Source organism: Neolamprologus multifasciatus, chromosome 7 (assembly GCF_963576455.1).
Source record: "Neolamprologus multifasciatus chromosome 7, fNeoMul1.2, whole genome shotgun sequence".
Classification (NCBI taxonomy): domain Eukaryota; kingdom Metazoa; phylum Chordata; class Actinopteri; order Cichliformes; family Cichlidae; genus Neolamprologus; species Neolamprologus multifasciatus.
Window position 1 is genome coordinate 10,876,945 of NC_140445.1, and position 18,603 is coordinate 10,895,547.

At 39.5% G+C, this 18,603-nt stretch overlaps 1 protein-coding gene across 12 annotated transcripts in view; it reads right to left on the reverse strand.

Annotated features, from left to right (window-relative positions):
• Positions 1 to 18,603, reverse strand: part of slc4a5b (solute carrier family 4 member 5b) — a 60,012-nt gene that overhangs the window by 25,594 nt on the left and 15,815 nt on the right. For 7 of the 12 annotated variants that reach the window (XM_085168126.1, XM_085168121.1, XM_085168123.1 and 4 more), the window contains 14 exons: positions 16,839 to 16,968; positions 16,602 to 16,762; positions 13,639 to 13,794; positions 13,358 to 13,465; positions 12,595 to 12,650; positions 4,387 to 4,544; positions 4,221 to 4,308; positions 3,987 to 4,141; positions 2,794 to 2,919; positions 2,532 to 2,706; positions 2,319 to 2,452; positions 2,047 to 2,227; positions 1,550 to 1,640; positions 47 to 105 (listed from right to left, as the gene is read on the reverse strand). In XM_085168126.1, coding sequence (XP_085024252.1) covers positions 47 to 105; positions 1,550 to 1,640; positions 2,047 to 2,227; positions 2,319 to 2,452; positions 2,532 to 2,706; positions 2,794 to 2,919; positions 3,987 to 4,141; positions 4,221 to 4,308; positions 4,387 to 4,544; positions 12,595 to 12,650; positions 13,358 to 13,465; positions 13,639 to 13,794; positions 16,602 to 16,762; positions 16,839 to 16,968 — 1,778 coding nt within the window. Of the gene's footprint in view, positions 1 to 46; positions 106 to 1,549; positions 1,641 to 2,046; positions 2,228 to 2,318; positions 2,453 to 2,531; positions 2,707 to 2,793; positions 2,920 to 3,982; positions 4,142 to 4,220; positions 4,309 to 4,386; positions 4,545 to 12,594; positions 12,651 to 13,357; positions 13,466 to 13,638; positions 13,795 to 16,601; positions 16,763 to 16,838; positions 16,969 to 18,603 lie in introns of all 12 variants that reach the window. The other 5 variants (XM_085168127.1, XM_085168128.1, XM_085168133.1 and 2 more) reach the window with 3 other exon arrangements.

Sequence of the window (18,603 nt, forward strand, 5' to 3'; positions counted from 1 at the left end):
ATGAAAGTGACGCCAGTGTAACTCTTTGCGGTCTTCTGTCACTTACCAGCAGAGTCATATTATCATCTGCAAGTGGAGCTGAAGCATTCAAGCCCAGTGCAGGTGCTGAAGAGGAAAAGGCATAAGTTGAAGAAGAGAAAGAAAAAAAAAGAATGAATGATGGATGATGTAAAATGTAAAGCTTTACGTAATAGTGTTAATAATGCAATATAACTTTCTATATCCCAGTTCAATCACTATTTTTTCATTATATTGGAATGTTTACAAGAGATATTTAGATGCATACTCACTTTTTTAGTGAGCATTCAAAAATGAAGCAGAAAAAAAAGTACACAAAATCATGACAGAGTAAAAACTAAACACATGCTTCTTATGCAATCAAATATGTCCATCAGGAACACAGACAACCAAACATGTTTTAATATTAGACTAGTAAACTGCATTTACTCAGGTTATCTTTGTCTAATGTTAAAATTTGTTTGATGATCTGAAACATGCAACAGTGACAAATAGGGGGAAAAAGTACAAATGAAATCAGGAAGGGAGCAAATAGTTTTTCACAGTATCCTAATATTTTCTTTGCAATGCATTTAAAAAAGTAGAGGGACTTCCTAAGTCTATTAATGATGCTAAAAAGTAACTTAATTAAATGTATCCAAAATTGATTCCAAACACCTTACATACACACAGTGTATAAATATATGGACAAAAATACTGAGCCATCTACACATTGCCTACAGGGGCTGCTCGAAAACCCACACAACAAAGCTCTTGGTGCACTGTGCTGATGTTAACTGAAGGAGAAGGAAGGCGTTTAGGACGCTGCAGTCAGTGATGGGAACTATTATTTAATGTGAACTGCACCTAGTGACCACACTTTGTAAATGTACATGGTTTGTCACTTATGAAATTTAGTCTGGGAAAGGATGAAATTTCACAGGCTGAATTGTTGTGCCAGTGGCATCCTGTTATAGTACTATCCCCAAATTCAGTGAACTCATTAGAACAACCCAGAGCCAGGCAGACTGCATGGCCAGGTCCCTGATTTTATACACCTGTGGCAATGGGACCAAAAACAACTGGATTCAAAAACTAAGGGATTTGACCTGATACTTGTGGCCATTAAGTGTGTGTCACAGTAATAATAATAAATTTTATTTGTGGGCCACCATACAAAGCATAGAAGACATCATCTTCTATGTTTTGTACGACATCATCTCATTGCTCGCCCCTTTTCCATACTGACATGGAAAGACCAATATCAATCTCCTGGGGATTTATGATATAATTAGATATATCAACATACAATTAAAGGAGCTCAGCATTGCAAATGGAGTGGAAGCAGAAAGAAACAGGTAACCCTCTATATTTCCAGAGTTCAAAGACACACCAATCAAATCCTCTGATGCTCATGTATTAACAAGCTCCATCTCATTTCTGTAATCTGTACCTGGTCATTGCCATGTCCACCCCACCCCAACAATAACAGAAAATAAAATTAAATAAAATATTAACATAAAATAATAAAAAAAATAGTTTGAAGACTCACCCTGGTCTGGAGCGATGCATTCACACTTATAAGCTGTAATGTAATCAGGTTTGAAGCCACGGTTGATTGGGTAATATTTAAACGCTCCGACCTGCGAAGAACAAACCATTTTTCTCTTTGTGTAACATCTAAATTCCCATCGTCATTTTATTTCTTGCAGAAGATATTTTTGCACAAATGTATATTCTTCTACACAGAAGATTGGATTATAACTTGTATGCATAAAATAATAATTTTTATGCACAAGATCATCTGTTTTCCTGTAAGAAACTTATCTTGTGAGAATTTTTTTTTCCTACAAGATAATTATCTAGTGTGTGCCAGATTTTTTTTAATGTCAGCTTACTGGACTTTATGGGCTCTGTACTATGGTGCATCATAAGTGTTGTGTCTCTGTTGTGTGAAATGTTTGCAGAGTGTACGATAAAAGGAGATGTAAGGATAGAAGCAAAAAACATTGGATGCTTAACCATATTAGATTAAAGAATATTACCTACCATCTTCTTGATTGCATCAGAAATGAATATAAAAGAAATGAGGCTGGAGAAACCCTCCTCTGTGAATCGGGTCATATATTTGATGATGTAGCTAGCATCTGAAAAAACCAGTAAAAAACACTGCAGACACGAGTGAAGGCCAATCCACAGACGAAGCTCCATATAATCCACATCATTGTTTCTGTATTGACAATGATATAAGGTAGAGATGTTTATGTTTATGTTAGATTTTTTTTTAATATAGAATTTAACTATGTTCTAGTGCATCTTACTTGCTGAACTCATAAAGCAGTTTTTCAAAGATGAGAATGGGTCCAGTTGAACTCAAAATGATGAGAGGCTGTCCTCCAAACAAGCAAAAGACACTTCCTGCTAAAGCAGTGCCAAGAAAACTCTCCATCACTCCCTATGAGAAAAATAGGGAACAGATAATAATATGTCAAGTTTTGTGCTATGTGCTATGTATTACTTTGCAGCTCTCTAACCTGGTAATTGTCAGTAGCATCCCCTAGTAGTCCTCCAAAGGTGATAGCATTGGTGATGCAGCCTAGGTAGATGAATAGCACAGCAGAGATGGACTGGATATGGAAACCATCATAAATATCACTGCAATACCATGGGATCTTCCTTTTGATATCCAGCCATAATCCACCACCAATCCTGTTTAAACAGAGTAGGGTGCTCATTTAGAAATGCAGAATTAAACATATTGTAACTAGAGTGGTATAATCCTTTTCAGTTATATACCTCCCAGTGAATTTCAGCTCCTCTCCCAACTCATGTGGGGCTGGAAGCTTCTCATCTTCACCTCCAGCTGCTCCGCCAGCTAAACCATTCACCTGACCCAGCTCATTCAAGTTCAGCACTGACTTTCTGGGATAAATGCAATAGAGAAAGCAGGTTTTAATTCAACTCTGGAATGTTAAATCTCCAGTTTTGACATACAGTCATTATACATATTATTTTTTTAAAGTCCATTATGGTTTTTAATGTACAAATAATAAAGCTGCTTTATCTAAAGAAAGGGCTTTGAGAAAGCATGAAGAAGTGGACATTCCTAACATGCACCAGATCACTGGCACCCAATCTAGGATTAGGGGTATTGTTTGGACTAGGGATGCACCGATACCGATACTGGTATCGGGTATCGGGGCCGATACTGTAAAATGTGTGTGTACTCATACTCGTAAAAGTTAACCGATACCATGAACCGATACTAACTTATTTCATTAATCAGAGGGTGGCTTGTCATTTCTGTTGTAGTTTTTTAGATTGGCCACTAGGGGGACATCCCGCGCTAAACAGGCACAAGGTTAGATGAGTCAGACTGGCGGCTCCAGATAAAAAAAAGAAACTGGAGGCTGCTGTAGCTAGGCTAAACAAAATGTCAGCAGTGTGGACCGGAACAGCCAACTTTAACTCAGGTTTTGGAAAAGCTAAGAAAAATGTCAAGAGAAAATCCACAAGCAGTTAAAATAACAGAGGCTCGACTCATTTTATCGCTCTGGATGACCAGCCAATGCCGGTCGTGGAAAACATAGGATTGCACCGTCTTCTCAGCATACTCGAGCTGCGATATGAAATATAATAAATAAACAGAAGTGTTTATTTATTATTCTGAAAGCTCGGGACAGTGCCAATAGTTCAGTGATATTTTGTTAAATTTAAATTTGTTATTTTTTATCGGCAGAGAATAAAATAAAACTTGTCTTCCAATTCATTGCATTTGTGTGTGTGTGTGGTAGAAGTATCGGTTTTTGTACTCTGTATCGGCAAGTACTCAGATCCAGGTATCGGTATCGTATCGGTTTGAAAAAATTGGTATCGTTGCATCCCTAGTTTGGACTGGTTAGCAGCCTTCCTATTTGGCATTTAGCTAAAATAAAACCCAACAGTAATATATCTGAGATCAAAATTAAAACGTTATTAAAAGCACATGCCTCATTTCTGCAGATTGAACCTTTTTGGGTGGTTCAATACGGATCTTGGGGTCCCATTCTCCTGGAGGAAGGACAATCACTTCATCCAGAAACTCATCAACACCTGCAATCAAGTCTTCACGGTCCCTTGCCTTATAGGCAACATCGCTAAACAACTGAAAAAAAGAAAAAGAGATAACTCATAAAATATATTTGATGCATGCATATCTTGTTGGGTTAGTGCTAGTCACTTACATCATCCACCATGAGTGTAGCAATAGCTCTGCCAATCTCGTTGTAGGATTTGGTTTTGCCATGAGGACCCAGAAGAATGAAGAGAAATCTGCCAGAGGGGGAAAATGTTGATAAATTGATCAATTCAAAGATACACCCAGCTGACAGTGAAGCTGAAAGGACCTACCTGGTTGGTACAGGAACTTCAGTAAGCCCCCCCAGAGTTGTAGCTTGAGCCAAGCGTACAAAGGCGACAAAGGGTTTATCCAGAAAATCAACTTCACCAATCAGGACATTGGATGCTTCAGCATCACGAGGTATCTTCTTCATGAACTTATTCTTAAGCTGTCAAACGAAAGAATAATGCAAATAAAAATGAAACCTTTGGGATAAATGCAGGAGTGTAATTTGTGTTTCAACATAGCTGACATTTTATAGTTGCTTATGCATATCATAATCAGCTTGCTTAATCATGTCTGTCAGTAGCTAATCAGGTCGCATGAGCTAAGTTAAACAAAATGCAACAGCAGCTGGACAACAACAAAGCTCAAAAAATGTTCTTATTGACTTCTTTTTTATTGAGGGAACTCCTCAATAAAACATTTTGGCAGATAGTGTCCTGTGGTCCTCCTGTAATGAAATTTCTTGGAACAGATTTGAACAAGAAATATGATAATATGGTACACAGATGTAAACATTCAGGATCTATAGAGGCTGAGTCCTAGAGTTTCCTCTATCCCCTTGAGCATTTACCATTTTCACTTGAGACAACACCAATAAAAAGATGATAATGATGGAGAATGAAAAGTACTTTATCTGTCCCAAATGTTGGAAAATAACAATGTTACAGCACCAAAAAAAAAAAAATCAAAAAACAACTCAAAAATTAATAAAATTACAAAATAAAAATAGCTCAGGGAAGTAGAAAAAACACTAAAGAAGGAGCTCAACTGAACAAAATACAAAAGTGAAGCATTAAATCAAAATCTAAATATAATACAATAAGGAGCTTAAAATAAATGCAGAAAGTTTGGTATGAGATTGTAAAACCTTTTGTATCTGGCCTTGTGACAGCATTGTGGATACATAAAATTTGGACTTCATATGGATACAGAGGATGATCAGAATACACTGATAAAATCATCCACAGCCAATCACCACAGCCACACTCATTTGGATTACTTCTGCATCAGCTGATGAAGGAATTCTAAACTGTGTGTTGGCTTAAACTAAATTCCACCAGCAACAGCATTGAAAAGTTTCTTGGGAAGTAACATAGATGCATTGCCATGGCTAATAGTTAAAATTAAGAGAAGTGTTCCTTCAGAGTAACGTGTCCTGAACTAGACCAGATTTAGACTGGTATAACCCCTTCACATTTCTATAGCAAGTGCATAAAATTAAACTCACCGTGGTCCTAATTAGCTAACAGAATTCATGCGTATTACTGTTCAAGTGCCTCACATTCCCTATGACCGCTGGAACAGCTCCAGCACTGAAACCCTGTTGTTCACTCTTCTTTCTCTGTGATTACAGTAGTTTATTCTAAAGCAGAAACACTTGGTCTTGGAATGATGTTGCTTAAACTAAAATCTCTTCATAATCTGCTAATGCTGCTTCTAACTTCTTGACACTAAGAAACTATAAACAACACATTTCAAAGCCACGTCACACATTCCAGCGTTTTAGTTGCCTTTGGCAGTCATACTGTACACAGTTCACTTATTATTCTCCTTTTTTCAGTTGTTATGGTGTTGTAGAGGGGTTTGGTTAAGCTCAGCTGCAGGAGGTAATATTAGTTTGAGTCATTCAGGGAAAAGGTCAGAGAAAGGGAGTCTAGTTAGTACATGTGGTTTGTCTGGCCTAATCACGCTCTAGTTGTGCAATAGTGTACTGGAATCTACAGCCTTAAGAAAGACACATAGAAAGGTAGCAAAAACATGACTTGTCTGCTTCATCTGAGCAAAATAGCCAAGTTAAACTTGTAGTTACTTTACCTGAGCTTCTACAGGCTGGGTGTCTTAAAACTTGCATAGCCTGCCTTATTTTCTTGTTGTTTCAATAACTATGTTACACTCTGCTTTGTCCTAAACAGAAAGTATGCCCAGCAGACACATCTGTACCAGTGCTGATATGTGGAATTATGTAGCAAAGAAAAAAATGGAAAAAATGGATAAATATGTCTTATATTAAGTAGCCACACTTTGCTTTGTTGACAGTGCTACAAACCCTTTGCCTTCTCTCAATGAGCTTCACGATGTAGTCACCTGAAATGGTTTTCATTTTTACAGGTGTACCTTGTCAGGGTTCAAAATCAAAATCATGAATCAGAATCAACTGTAATGCACAGAATTATGTGGGTTACAGTTGCTCCAAGACAATAACAGTAACAGACTAAATTGATTAAATAATACAATATATTACAAAGTTTACAAAATATAAGAGATAGCTCTAATATATATACAAGCAGCTCAATTTAAATATCAAGAATATTACAGAGGTGAAATATATATTATTGACATTTAACTCTAACCTGTGAAACTTTTTCATTTTACTGTAGCGCATGTGCAAAAGGGTGTAACTACTGCAGTGCGTACTGTGCATTAGATGGCGGAGATGTACAGGGAGATAGCCACAGGCAGGAATGACTTCCTGTGTCGTTCAGTGGTGCATTTGGGTAATCTCAGTTTCTCACCGAATGTGCTCCTGTGACTGGCCAGCACATCATGGAGTAGGTGGGAGGTATTATCCAGCATTGTCCTTATTGAACAACATCATGGATTGGACAACAGCCGCCTCTCCAACACCACCCTAAGGGAGTACAGCTCTGTCCCCACAACATTACTGGCCTTGCGAATCAGTTTATTGAGTGGGTTGGCGTCTGCGACCCCTAACCTGCTGCTCCATCATGCAATAGCACAGAGGATGGCACTGTCCACAACACACTCTTAAACAATCCTGAGCATTGTCCGACCGATGCTGATGCCTCTGGCCCTTCCTGTAGAGTCCATATGTGTTTTTACCCCAGTCCATTTTATTTTCTATGTGTACTCCGAGGTATTTATAGTCGTGTACAATGTCCACATCGACCCCCTAGATTGAAACAGAGGTCAAGGGTTTCCTTGTCCTCCTAAAGTCCACAATCAATTCTTTGGTCTTTGTCACTTAGCAGTCAATCACAGCTCGGTATTCCATCTCACCACCCTCACTAATGACCGCTATTGCGGTCTTCTTGTCAGATAATCAACAATCCATAATGAATGAGTAGTTTATGAAAGACACAAAGCTAGGGAGCATAGGACTGAGGACATGGGACTCATCCTGCAGACCAGCAGACCCACCTGAGCGGAGTCTTTCTGTTTGTCTCTGAACCCGGTCGTGAGTGATAGTGACAGATGGGGGAAGGGCATCAGGACTTTTACAGGAGGCAACAGTGCAATGTGGAAAGGGAGGGAGAGAGAGTGGTGTGGCTGTGGATTGCAGGCTGATTACAGGTAAGGCTGTAGGGGGTGAGCATTCACTGCAGTGTCGAATCTGGTGAAAAACACATTCAACATTCATTAACTCTGTCCTCACTTTCCCCAGCTCCCTTGCTGCTTGATGGTGTGAATTCAGTGATTGTCTTCATGCCACCCCACACCTCTGTCATCCTGTTCAGCTGGAGTTTCCACTCCAGCTTTCTCCTGTAATTGTCCTTACCTTTATGATCTTGATTAACACCTGAACTATTCTCACCTCCTCTTTCTTGCCCACTCTGAAGGCCCTCTTCTTGTCATTCAGGAGTGCTTCAATGTCACCCAAGGCTTGTTATTTGGGTAACAATGGACAGTCTGAGCTGTACTTAGTGATACACTTAGTAAACCCATTGATGTCCTCACCATGAGGTTCACAGAGCGTCTCAAAGTCTGTCACCTCACAACAGCCCTGTAGCTCCACTAAGGCCTCCTCCTCCGACCTCCTAATATCTCTAGTGGTCACAGGCTCCCTCTTCACAATAGGCACATAGCGGGGTGTGAATCAGGTTATGATCTGACCTACCCAGTTGGGGGAGGGAGGAGGAACTGTATGTGCCCTTGACATTAGCATACAATAGATCTTGGTGGGGATAGCTCCGTAGGTAGAGTGGTCACCCCATGATCGGAAGGTAGCATCTCTACAATCTCTAATCTCTACACACTGCTCCCCGGGTGCTGGATTGGTAGCTGCCCACCTCTTCACTGAGTGAATGGGTTAAATGCAGAGGACTACAAAATTTCCCACGTGTGGGACTATAAGGGGTTTAAAACAAAATTCACTCCCCCCTGGTGGGCCAGACCACATAGTTTGTGAAAGTTGGCAAAGCCTTCTGCTCCAGCCAGAGGAAATGTACAGTGTCTCTGTTGTCAAGGTGTCAGACAGTTGTCCAACCTTAAAGTTACTGCATTAACAATCTGTTATGCTCCTGATGTATCTTCACATATTTTGTGGGTTGTTATTGTGGAAGTTCTCCTCAATGCGCTGTTTGTGCATGTACTTTGCCTGCTAAATTTCTTTTTTCAGTTCTTTCCAGGCCCTGGTATAAGCCAGCCTATCACTTGAGCTGTAGGCAGTATCTTGAGCTTTGAGCCTGGACTGCACTGCACTGTCCAACCAAGGTTTCTGATTTGGGCAAAAATCTTGGTAGTCTTTGTGGGAAGGGCAGCATCTGTACAGAACTAACCCTCAGCTCAGATCGGGATGGAGCAGAACTCCCTAACCATTTTGAATGGTTTGCATTTTGCTGCCAAGTATTCTAGGTCAGGAGAGTAGTATGCACCAATAATGTGCTCAATAATGTGCTCATAGCTGTTGACCAGGAGTTTTTTATGTATAGCGCCAGACCTCCACCATTTATTCAAAACTGCAGTCCCATCTGCCCAGAACAGAAACACCCTTCTATCTCCACCGCGGCATCCAGGATGTTGTTATTTAACCAGATATGGATAACAATCGCCACACAGCTGTCCATCCTGCATGAGATGATCCCCAGCCAAAGCTAGTCTACTTTGTTGGAGAACGGGCATCAATGAGGAAGAGACTGGGAAGAGCCAGTCTGTGTGGGTTAGCATGTAGCAGAGTGCGCAGGGCACTGCTCTCACCCTGCTTTTGTTTGTAATGAATTATCCTCTGTCTCCTAAGCCACAGATGGGGAATGGTGACAGCCCTGGTTTGTATTTCTGGTGGAATAAAATCCACCTTTGGGGATGTAAACAGTCTCTACACTTTCCCACTGTGCCTTTCATACTTTATTGCAGCTGTTTAATGAGCATGCATTTTAACAAATCAAGTCATTGCTTATTGAGACACAAATAAAAAGCAACAGTGGTGGTATTTTCACTGCTGTTCTGTTTGAGCAGAGAGCAATTACACTCTGGAGTAGAAGATTTTGGAAATCTGCTTATATACACCCACATTCATAAGAACAATCATGCTTGCAGTTAATGTTTTCAAGGCTGTTTCAATTATATTACTAGCCTGTGTACCGGTTATATTACTGCAGAAGTCTTTGACCTTTGTAATTAGTTATTACTGCTTCTACGGGATGCCTTCTGTCTTTCTTTCTGTTCATTCCCATTTCCGTGCCCCACCCTCCTTCCCCTTTTTCACTTTTTCTGTTTCATTGTTTCAGGAAGCCTTTCTTCACCCATCACTACCAAATATAGAGCAACCAACGTAATAATCCTACTGCTGCCACCAGATATAACTTGAGGGTTTGTTATGTGGTTTTGAATCTAATTAGCAAGATGGAGGCAGCTAACTTTCTCAGCAGCACCTTTACTCTCAGCACATTTACTCTCACACAAAACATGTAACCATCAATTTTATTATTTTAGGGTCTACCTTACTATATAAATCGCCTTGAGGCAACTGTTGTTTTGATTGGAAACTGTACAATAAAACAGTAAAATTGACTTGAAATCAAATATTTATCAAATTGATCGCGATAGTGACTCTACAGTTGTCATGGTCCTGGGTCTAGTAGTGTTATGTGTTTGTAATTTTGATCCTGGTTCATTTAATATTCTGAAGTTAAGATTTTGTTCCAGGTTTTGGTTCTTACTATTGTTGTAATTTCACTATGCTTATTGTAGTGAGGGTGTGGTTGGTTTCTCAGTTGAGGGGAGGGGTTGGACAGCGGTTTCAAGGGCAGTGATTACAGGAGGCTGGATGCCACAGCTGTTTCTATTTTTTCTCCCTATTTCAGTAATATGTCAGTTACTGAGGAGGCATGTGTGGAGGATACAGAGTACAGAGCACAAGTGAGGCAACACGGCTTCTGAGCAGCTGAAAAGCTACCCCTAGATAACATGCATGGACTGAAGCAATAAATAAAATATTGTTGTGTATGGGTCTTGCATTCACACTTAGTATTTATATTTTAGGCTCTTAGTTTGGTTAGATTGGTTTTGTTCTTTAATTTTTTCTATCATGCTCCCCTGTGTTGCCTGTGCCTTCTTGTGTAGTCAGTCTTGTCTCTGTGGTTGTTTCCCTTTCTGTGTGTCAAGGTTGCCTCTCTGCATTCTATACTTCCAGTCTTATTTTGCCAGTGCCTTGTTTTGTGTACCTTGTGTTCGGTTAAAATCTGTCACTTTCTATGTTCCCTTCCTCCTTTGTCAGTTCCCTTCTGTTTAGTCTATTCATGTTAATATGTTCTCTTTTATTTCCCTTCCCACTTCCTTTGACAATTTCCTGTCTTTCGGCCTTTTATGTCTCCTTGTTCAGCCTGTGGTGTCTCTCTTTACCTTTCGTCTATGTCAAGTTTGTGTGTTTTTGTCTCTGTTTCAGTGGTTATGCTTCTGTTTTATTTCGGGGGCCGGTGTGTCCTGTGCATTATATGCAGTTTTGCCTCATCTGTTACTCCTAATTTTCCCCTGCCGTCTCCACTTTCCTAATCACCCTGCTATGTGTATCTGTTGTCTGAGTCTCTCTTTGTCCCTGATCACTTTTTCCCTGGTGTCTCCTGGTTCACACCCAGTTTTGTAAGTTGACATTATATATTTCTTCTGTTCTTCATGTTTTGTATTTTATACCATGTTGTCGGCCAAATTAACAGCTCACTTTTTGTTAAACTATCTTGGCTCTGCATTAGGGTCCTCTCACTCTTGGCACCCCACCCGTGACAACAGGTTTCAAGCCTAAATGTCCATCAGTTTGTTACCTGTTGATTTGGGTTCTTGAGTAGCTTTGTGTTGGGTTCCTGTAGATCAGGTATCTCCAGTTTAATACTTTTCTTTGCTAATAAAAATGCTACCTCTCTTTCTAAGTTCTATGGCAGCCTTATTTCTCAATATAACACCTATCATGTTGGAACTCATTAGATTTAAATCCTTATGATCACCAGCTGCTCTGGGTAATGTTGGTTTCAGCTCAGCAGAGTGTAAAATAGCCTTTGTTTTCAAGCTTTTCAATTGAAAAGAAAAAAAGTTGCCTGCTGTAACTCAACAACACACCAAGGATGGGTTAAAGCTAAATGGCACTCTACAACTCTTTATGAACCTCATGCAGGTTCACGAATTTTGAATTTGTACATGAGCAAATTATATGAGCTTAGTGTTAGTTCAGAAGGACATAAATGGTAAATGGCATGTATTTGTATAGCGCTTTACTAGTCTCTAAGGACCCCAAAGCGCTTTACACAACCAGTGATCTACCCATTCACACACACATTCACACACTGGTGATGGCAAGCTACATTGTAGCCACAGCCACCCAGGCGAGGCTGCCGGACACTGGCGCCACCGGGCCCTCTGACCACCACCAGTAGGCAACGAGTGAAGTGTCTTGCCCAAGGACACAACGACCGAGACTGTCCAAGCTGGGGCTCAAACCGGCAACCTTCCGATTACAAGGCGAACTCCCAACTCTTGAGCCTCGATCGCCCCCGCCCCTGACATAATGCCAAGTTTCCACAATCCCGGCTGGCATCCATTTGCCCTCGAAAGCACCTCCTCCTTAGCTCTCCTATTTCAGATTTAATATCGTATTCTTATCACCAATGCCTTCTCTGTTCTGCCATACTTTGCATATAATCAGCTCCTCCCACCTGACCTCCTCAAAAACAGTCATTTATTATGCAATAGCCATTGCGTGCAATAGGTCGGCAGCCTTATGAAATTTCCCCTTGTGGGACTAATAAAGGTATATCAATCAATCAATCAATCAATCAATCAATCAATTTAATGAAAGTATCCAAAACTTGGAGTTATAGGCTCCTTAAAGTACAACAGTGGGTCAAAAAGCTTTTTCAGATTGTTTCCATATTTGAATGATTTTATATAGAATGACCCTGATGTATAGCATGAACAAACATGTAAGAGACACATGTAGATAAAAAATAGAGAGTAGCACACATGTAAAATATTGAAAAATAAGTTACCTGATCAGTGCTTGGTGTGTCTGAAATATCATTCATGCTTCTACTCTGAGCAGGATCTGTAAATGGAGCAAATGAGACCTTTTGGATTAGATAAAAATAAAAGGAAAATAGGTTTTAATGCTTGAGTGATGTTCCCATCAAGAGCATTTTGTTTCATTTAGTGAAAATTGTAAATAAACCCCAATAAATGGTCCTTTGAGCAACAGAAAGAGCATGAACTTAATCATGAACAGCCTTTTCTGTTGGGGATTATATTTTAATTATTTGCTTCTCTTTTTTCCTCAAGGAGATTTGGGAACAAATACAATCAAAGCAAAATAATAAGAACATACTACACAAATCCTTTACTAATCCCTTTCACGCAGATGGCTGCACATAAGAAATCAGCAAAGGTGCACACAATAGGACCAATAATCTCTCAAGTAAACACACTTTGTGTGTGAAATGTGTTAATTCACATATATACATATATACACACACACAAAGCCATCACAGGTGTTGAAATCATGCAACAGCTGGGATTGGCTGGGATAATTTTTGTCATCAAAAAAAAAAGATGAAAAGCATAGATATTAAGAAAGGAAGAGCAAAGAATTTAAAATCTGGCCACCAACTGGAAATACTAACAAGTTCTCAGTACTCGAATTTCATGGTGTACTAATACATCAATGAGAACCTATTTAGAAGTAAAAGTCAATCTTGTAAACGTATGTATCCTTGTGTAGTGGTGCATGTATTACATGTGTGTGTTTGTGTGACTCACGCAGGCGGCCAAGGCTGCTTGACTGCCGAGAACGTAGGTCTTCTGTGGAGCGGTGGATCCCAGAAGTTGAACTAGTGCTACGACTCAGATTAACCTGAGGACTACGGCCTGACAGAGCAGCAGCAACAGCAGTGATTTTGTGAGGGAAGGTGAAACAGGTAGTGAGCAACATGGTGGAGAAAACAAAGGTTGTCAGGAGTTGATTAGAAGGTTAGATCACTTTCTTTCATAACTACTAATTGGTACATAAAAAGGCATACACACAGAATACACATGCTTACTAGACGCAGTATTGGATGATTTTCCCATGTCTGCCAGAGAGCGGTGGATTGGCTTCTTGGTCTGATGACGATGCTTCCTGAGCAACACAAATATAATCTTCTCCTTAAGATCAGGAGGAATGAGACCATCAGTTATCTGTTGTTCCACAATCTCCTCTGAAACAGAAAGATTCCAGCCCAGTTAATATGTTAACATTATACTCACATCTTCTTATCAATTTGGTATATCCAAATGGAAGCCTTATCACTGCTTATCACTCTTATAACATATTTAAAATTCAACATAATCCACTTTTTGAATCCATACTTTTTAGTGTGTGACAAATTGAAACCATTTAACTGTCTGCCAGTTACCTGGTGAAGAGGTGAAATGTACATACAAATACATGAAGTGTGGCGATTGTGGACATTCCCTTTTAACCCCTTGTAAGACAGTATTTTTCAAGACCACTGAATTCTAACTTACTTAGTTATCAAATGTACATAAATAGAGAAGATAAATCTGATAACTAGTGTGACTGAGGGGGCTCGGGTTTGACCACAAGGCCACTCGGCCAAACACGGGATCAATATCAATATCTTAAAGACTGAGAAGCAGTTAGAGCTTGGCAAGTCTCATCCCTGGCTCCATCTAAGCGCTATTTGCCTAGTGGGTAATACTCAAAGAATCAGAGACTCTTTAAACAGGGAGTCAGTTCCAGACTTCCCTGTACTTGGGGTGCCTGGTCAAAATTCAACATTTGATGCCGTTACCCAGATCCAGATCAGAGACCTTTCAACATTAAGTCCCAGAAATGTGGTAGACAACAGCTACAGCCAAGAGAAGGTGTGCAGCCAACCGGATGTCAACCCAAAAATCCAGCAGGGGAAATCCCTGCTACAGAGACAAAACCTCGAGATAAAGAAGCAAAGGCTTCCGAACCCACATCAAGGGGGGCAACGGCCAAGAAATTGGGATATATAAACACAGGGGTGCATCGGAAACTGATGTAGGAGCAGCAGAAGGTCATCCTAGAGGCCCACCAGGCTGCCACCTCAGGGGTTGTGAAATAATGGCTTCAGAGGCATGGGTCATGATGTCTGTGGGTCAGAGAAGATATCTGCACATCAGCCTTCAAAAGGAGGAATACAGTGTGTTATGTATTTAGCAATAGCAATACATTGCTTAGTGGTACTATTTTATGTTCTTCGCAGAACAATACCAAATGTGGTGCATGTGCAGATGATCTGCCTATGCTCTTCCACAACATGTTTAATAAAGTAAGTCACATTTGCCTAAAAGGTTTGCAATGTGTCTAAGTAGTTAAATGGTAAAATGGTAAATGGCTTGTATTTGTATAGTGCTTTATTTAGTCCCTAAGGACCCCAAAGCGCTTTACACGTTCAGTCATCCACCCATTCACACACACATTCACACACATTGTTAAGTTATATAAGAGAACATAACAAACTAGCAATGAGGTGTGCCATTATTTGGGCGTGACTGGTTGAAACACATCCACCTCAACTTGAAATAAATTAAGTCAATGAGACTGGCAGTGTACATTCTGTGGCTCAAAGACTGAAACAGATACTTAATAAAACACGCTCAGATGTTCAAAGAAGGAATTGGCACTCTGAAAAATATTATATACTGGAGGACAACGCATAACCAAGATTTCACAAGCCATGTCCTGTACCCTATGCTGTAAGTACCCACTTCAGCAGATAGAAGTCATATTCACAGCGGTGGCAGGTGGCAAACACAAAAAATTTATCTCACCCAGGCTTACCTTCAGATGGAAATAGAAGAGACAGCCAGGAAATATCTGGTGATAAACACTCACAAAGGCCTATATCAGTGCAGCAGACTGGTATTTTGTATTGTCAGTGCCCCAGCAGTATGGGGCATTTTCATGAAAATGAAAAGGGAAATCAAGAAGTTGCGTCCCTTCTAATTTTAGCTACAAGGAGCCCAAATGGCCAAGGAATACACCAGACTTCTGAACTTAGGCTCTGAACAGGCAGAGCCTTGAAGAAACTGTTATTAAGCCAGGATAAGATAAGAAAGAAAACATATAAGAAAAACATCCTTGTCCATCAAATGGATGAAGACAAAAAATGGAGTGACGGGAGGAGAGGTAAGTGACAGAAGTGACGTAAAGGTAAGTGACAGAAAGGAAATACTTTAAGTGAGACTTCCAGAGACTTGGCAGAAAAAATAGAATGGTAGGTCAGAACTGAGTGGTAGCTCAGAATTAAACAAACATTTTTTAACCTTCAATATACCAAAGTATACCAAAGTATATATATACGTCAATGAGAATTTGAACACTCTCCAAGATCTCCAAGGCCCAGAGCACATCTTCCCTAACCAAGAATGAGATGCCATCCTGGAACAACATCGCTGGCCGGCAAAGACTTTGCCAACATCCTGAATTAAATCGATAAGCGATTGTCCTGCTTCAACGCAAGGTTGTCCTTAATGGAGATTTTGCACCGAGAATTTAAATCCCTGAGGGAATCTCTGAAATTCAGCCATCAGGAAGTGGAAACACTTGCTGCAAAAGGTCTGCAGAGCTGCTGCAGGGGAGGCGGACGCGCTGCACGGCATCTGCAATCACGGCATAAAAGACTGAACTAGGTCCTAATCTTTCTAGAGTGAATTAAATTAAATGAGTCTTCACTAATACCATGGGAACGTACACATATTTGGAACAATCCTGACATACTACAGAACAATAATATGATAAACTTCCCAGTTTGGAGCTGTAAATTTCCTTAGGGATTAATAAAGTATTCTGATGCTGATTCTGATTCTGAGAAACGAATGAAATACTTGGAACATATAATTGAAGGTAAAGAGTTTTCTGACAGATTAGTTAAACAATATGGGATTATCAAGAATAAATAAGAGTATTTTTAGAATATCAACAAATTAAATCTATATATCTATATAGATATTTATATTCTGTATGACTCACCCACGATCTGTGGCAGTGAGTAGCCTTCTAGGTCGAGCAGAATACTTCCTGTCTGCAGGCAGGTTCTCAGCTCAAACAGACTATGGAGGGTGAGTGTGGAAACATGAGGCTTGCTCCATCTTTCTCCTCCCTCCTCCACCTTCTCCTCAAACTTCACCCATCTACAACAAGGAGGGCAAATTAAGTTTTAATTCCCGAATTCAAGAAATTGTTACCTTACTGTGTGTATGTGCGTACCTTGCAGACTCTTTCCACTCTAATTCACCACCCTCCTGCTGTAATGTATCCATCTCAGTGAATATTGTTGGTGTTGGAGTGCTATCATCCTCTCCCAGTATGTGGCGCAGCCTTTCGGCAGCAGGGGACACTACAAACAGAGGTCAAACAAGAGACAAGGTTAGCTTCAGATATCCAGTATATCCCAGTCAGCCAGTTTAAGATGGATTTATGTTCATCATATACAGAAATTATATAAAATTTCCATTGAAGGGTTTGTCTAGGCAAATTACATAACATTACATAATTACATAGCAACAATATTTTCATGCGACTTCGGGGGGTGAAGAAGTCACTTGGATGAGTGATGAAACATTTCTCCCACTGAAAACACTACATCTAGATGAACAGAATTGGGAACAATATTTTCATTAAATTCTTATTCTTTTCTGTTGTCATCATGTTTTTAAGGGAATATTTTAGAGTTTTTTTCTGCTTCTGGAGGATTTAAATCCAGCATTTTCCAGAGTATTGGAAGCTCCCAATTGATTACAACACCATCTAGGGGTTAAATATCTTGCTTCAGGTGTTGGTTCATTGCCACAGAGAATAGAATATATATATATATATATATATATAAACATAGTAGGGCTGGTATTCAATCTGAATTGGCTGCAGGTTTGCTAGATTCTGATGAAGACTTGGTGTCAATACAAACTGATCTATGCTTTCCTGCCAAATTTCTCCTAAAATAAACTTGTATTAACTTGTAAATTAATATAAGTTTAGACTCATATTAAACTTATATTATTTTCCAAAATAGAATAGAATAATCTGCCCCACTGATAAAGCTCTCACATAAACATTTAGATTCTTATAGCACTTACTTTTTTCTTTTCTTTTAACTGTAAATAATTATATGTTATATAAACAATCCCCATTAGTTATCTCAAAAAGCAAAACACATGAGTCAGTTCTCTAATGACTATTTGAGAGTAATGTGCACTATTTTCTAATTTTACCCTGAACAGATCAATCTCTATTAACATCCTTAGCCTAGAGGCACTACTCATTTGCATCCCACTGTTTGTGTGCATTTGTGTGGGTGTGTGGGCGGTGCGTGGTGGGGGTGGGGGCACTGGTCTTCTTTTATTCCACCTTACAAAGAAGTAAAAAAATAGTCAAAAATCAATAACTCAAACAAAGTGATAAATCTGAGAAGTTCCTATTATAAGCACAAGTTTCACAGATTTTTTGCGACAGTGATGCTGATCATTTCAGTTATCTTTTTATTAAAATTATGTAATCTGTGTTACAGTGTGGTGTATAATGAAAATACAATAAAATGTTCCACGGTGCAACCAACAGAAGTTTCCATTACTGAGTTCTGTCACTATTGGTCGGACCACATTGGAGATTTGATTATGTTCATCTCTAACCAGCCAGTATAACTCCACAGAGGTTGGTCATGGTGAATTATGATTGCAATGTTAAAGATCAATTTGGACCACTGGACAAAAGGACAAATACCCTCAAGCTAGAAGCTGACTTAACAGACAAAAATCACAGATAAAAAAAATTTAGATTCATAAATCACAAAACAAATAACTAAAACTTTAGATAAACATTAGCTCTTTGTATCATAGTCTTCATGAACATAGTTGAATAGGTGTAAATATTTTCTTTTTGTTCTAAATACTACATAATGAGGTTGTAATAAATCTACTCAGAATTCAGAATTTGTTAAAATCTTAAAATAGAATCTTGTTCCTTCAGTTGCCATGGT